Genomic DNA, 3,211 nt, shown 5'->3' with positions numbered 1-3,211 from the left:
TTCCCCTCTTATCCCAGGCTTATATATTAACAATATGAATGATGGGCCACTCTTGGACCTCCACTCTATTGACAGTGCAAACAGAATCAAGGACACTTTAGAATCAAGAGATCTGCCCAGCCAAACTCTATAAAGCCCAACAAGACAACATGGTAGCATTGATGGGGGTTACTTTAATTTGGGTTTTAAGTCATGCTGATTCTTTTTCAGACCTTTTCAGCTGTCTTGTAGGAGCCATGACTGAAAGAGGTACAGTCAAAACACCTTTGCACGACACCTACTGAAGGCAGCCATCTGCTATAATTTGGAGAAGTCCTTGAAATCAGCTTGGCTTAGAATCAGCCCCGGGACTACAGAGTTGGAAACAGTTCCTTTGAGCCCTCCTACACATCTGTGAGAGTACAGTGTTTTTCAGTATGTAGAACTTGAAATCTTGTTTGTTTCTTTCATACTGAGAAGACTTGCACTTATTTTGTGAAAGTAGCACTGGCTCAGGCTGTACCCAAGCAACCATTAGATTTACAGCAAACTTTTTATTTTCTCGGCTTGTGACTAGAGACAGCTGGATACTAAGAAGATAATGGCAGATCTGAGTCACCAAAAAGATAGAACTGCAAAAGAAAAAGGATGCTGAGTTTTTCCTTCATCTGCAGTATTGCATTAAGATACCTTGTTTACTACCTATAGGTTCTGCAAGTCATTAGCAGAATATTATTAAGATTATTAGCAATTATTCCTCCTGATTTTCCAGTTTCAGAGCTAGCACTTCCAAACATTCTTCCACTCCTGTTGCATCTTGGGTTAAATCCAAGCAGGGGGTAACCAACTCAGCTTGGTTTTGTCTGTGAGAAAGGCAGCTTTTCTGTAGTTAGTCCACTAGAGACAGAACTTATTTGGGCTTTAATCCATGGCCTGCACCTTGAATTTATTTGCAGGAAGCTATTCACATATGGATCTTCCCACATGCCATTCAATGCAGCAAGTCAGCCCAGAGAGGATTAAGCTTTCCTATGAAAGCACTCTACTGTGAAGGAGAACTTAAAGCAAAACAGACACGGGAATTACCTGGAAATCTCAGGCAGTGCAATTGCACACTGAGGGAAATATGGAGGAAGACTGAGAAGTCTGAGGGTATATCAGTTAGTTGATTATCTTTGTAGGTTTGAAATAGCCCTATAAAAAAAGAACTCAAAGGAAATCTCTTTAGGGAAACTTTGTAACATTTCTGTCTCTGCATCCATGCCTGGATATGTCCACAATTTGGCTTTCAACTTCTGAAAATGTATCTGCACATTTTTTACTATCTCCTGTTATATATTTGTATAAATTAGTATTTAGAAAGCAAACTCCCAAGAAGTCCTTCAAGACCGTAGGCAGTTTTTTGCCAGACATTTTGGGCCCTTGAAGCCTTACTGTTTAAGTAGCCAAAATCTGTCTTAAAGCTATTTTTGCTAGAACAGTAGCACAGATTCAAAGCTAGCACACTATACACCTACGGATGTACTATGGTTGTTTTTGTCTCTATCTTTCTCATGTGCAATTAATAATCCGATCTTCATCTTTAGCTTTGCTTTCCACACAGCACTCAGTTGAAGGCTTGGTTAAAACTCCTTTCAAACAATATATTAACTGTACTTCTATCAATTGTGTTTCACTTACTTTTTGGGAGTTCGAAGGTCAAGAACCTTGTCCTGGATATCTAATGCGATGTCTGAGTAGTTTGTCTCTGGCAGCTTGATTTTAATCTGAAATGATGAGCAGAGGTAAAGCTGTGATTAGATATGTAGCCCTACAAGCCATAAAAGATCTCATCTTCATCAATATTTTGATGCTAGTGTCAAAGAGCAACATTCTGAGTAGGTAATTTGTATCAGAGAAAACATGACAGCGATAATCATTGTTTTCAATAGCTTAGTGATGTGTATTGATATCCTATTTTCTTCAAAATCCTGAGCTGATAATGTACTTGACAGGTATTCTACATGCAGCAAAACCCCCTGGCTTTGTGTATTCCAAGGACAGCTTGCTACTAGAAAAATTGCACAGCAGTTCTACCTGTCCTGAAGTTCAGAAATCAGGGAGGTCTTTGATCATATAATAATGGAACAGGATCTGATACCTGTAACTTTAAAGACTGTTAGTATTGTAGCATTCTGCTAACTCACATAGCTTGTAATAAATTTAGGCAGATGAAAACCTTCTCCTTCCCAGCCCCTCTCCCCTCCAAAATTGTGTCCAATATGAAACTTCATCTTAGAGCTACTTTTTATTTTCCTCAAGTCTGTATGTGGCATATGCATTTGCACAGATTCTCTTGAGTACACTAGGTCCTTGAGGAGATACACGTGAGTTCCTCAGGTTAGCAAGTGTAAATATCATCTACAAACGCTTGAAGAACTACAAGAAAATACTACAGGAGGCCAAAGGCAGAAATACAGTTTAGTGTTTACATTCTGTTCCTCAAGAAGGCGGCAAGATTAAAAAGGGCAGAGAAAGAGCACAAAGAAAGGATGGGAGATACAGGTTCAGCTCACCACCATTTCTTCACAGCAGGCTGTGGAGGGGTCTTTCCTGCTCATCCCAAAGAAGACATCCTCTGTTCCCACACACTGTTTGAATAAAATCTGATACCTGACAAAGAGAAGTAGTTGCCTCATAATACTGCAGAAGGGGCAGGAGACTAAAGGAGATTGTATTTCTCAGAGGACCATAAATATCCTCATCGCATTGTCTCTCCTCCTTTTCAGTCTCCCTTCAAGTCTTCAATCCATATGCACTGGGTTTCCATTCAGAGCCGTGACTGAGTTAGCTAGAAAACAGGTGAAGATCACCACCTTCCAAGGCACTCACTTTGCTGCCTCCACTTCACTAACCAGCCTTTGCAGGATCAGGAAATGCATCCTAAGTGAATATGATACTTATCAACTAGTCAAACACCACAAACTATTGGGAAACAGATTTGAAAAGGATGCTGTCACAATTACATGTGTTCTGTTCTGTCAATCAACATATTCTTGCAGCCTGAGCATAACACTCCTTTATCAAATTTTAATTCTTCTGCATTCAGCCAACATTTATTTTCTACCCCTCCACATCTACAAAACATAGAATCACATACTCCCTTGCTCTTGATAATAAGGAAATACAAACTAAAGATTGTATTTAGAACATGCATTACTCCTACTAAATTGAGCAAAGTAAGTGGAGTGTG

At 39.5% G+C, this 3,211-nt stretch overlaps 1 protein-coding gene across 1 annotated transcript in view; it reads right to left on the bottom strand.

Moving 5' to 3' along the window:
• Positions 1 to 3,211, bottom strand: part of PIH1D3 (PIH1 domain containing 3) — an 8,836-nt gene that overhangs the window by 903 nt on the left and 4,722 nt on the right. The window contains exons 4-5 of the mRNA XM_009331628.1: positions 2,535 to 2,631; positions 1,660 to 1,745 (exon numbers count right to left, since the gene is read on the bottom strand). Coding sequence (XP_009329903.1) covers positions 1,660 to 1,745; positions 2,535 to 2,631 — 183 coding nt within the window. The remainder of the gene's footprint in view (positions 1 to 1,659; positions 1,746 to 2,534; positions 2,632 to 3,211) is intronic.

This window comes from Pygoscelis adeliae, unplaced genomic scaffold (genome assembly GCF_000699105.1).
Source record: "Pygoscelis adeliae isolate BGI_AS28 unplaced genomic scaffold, ASM69910v1 Scaffold79, whole genome shotgun sequence".
Taxonomy (NCBI): domain Eukaryota; kingdom Metazoa; phylum Chordata; class Aves; order Sphenisciformes; family Spheniscidae; genus Pygoscelis; species Pygoscelis adeliae.
Note: the sequence above shows the minus strand (reverse complement) of the source record. Positions and strands in the feature narration are given on the sequence as shown.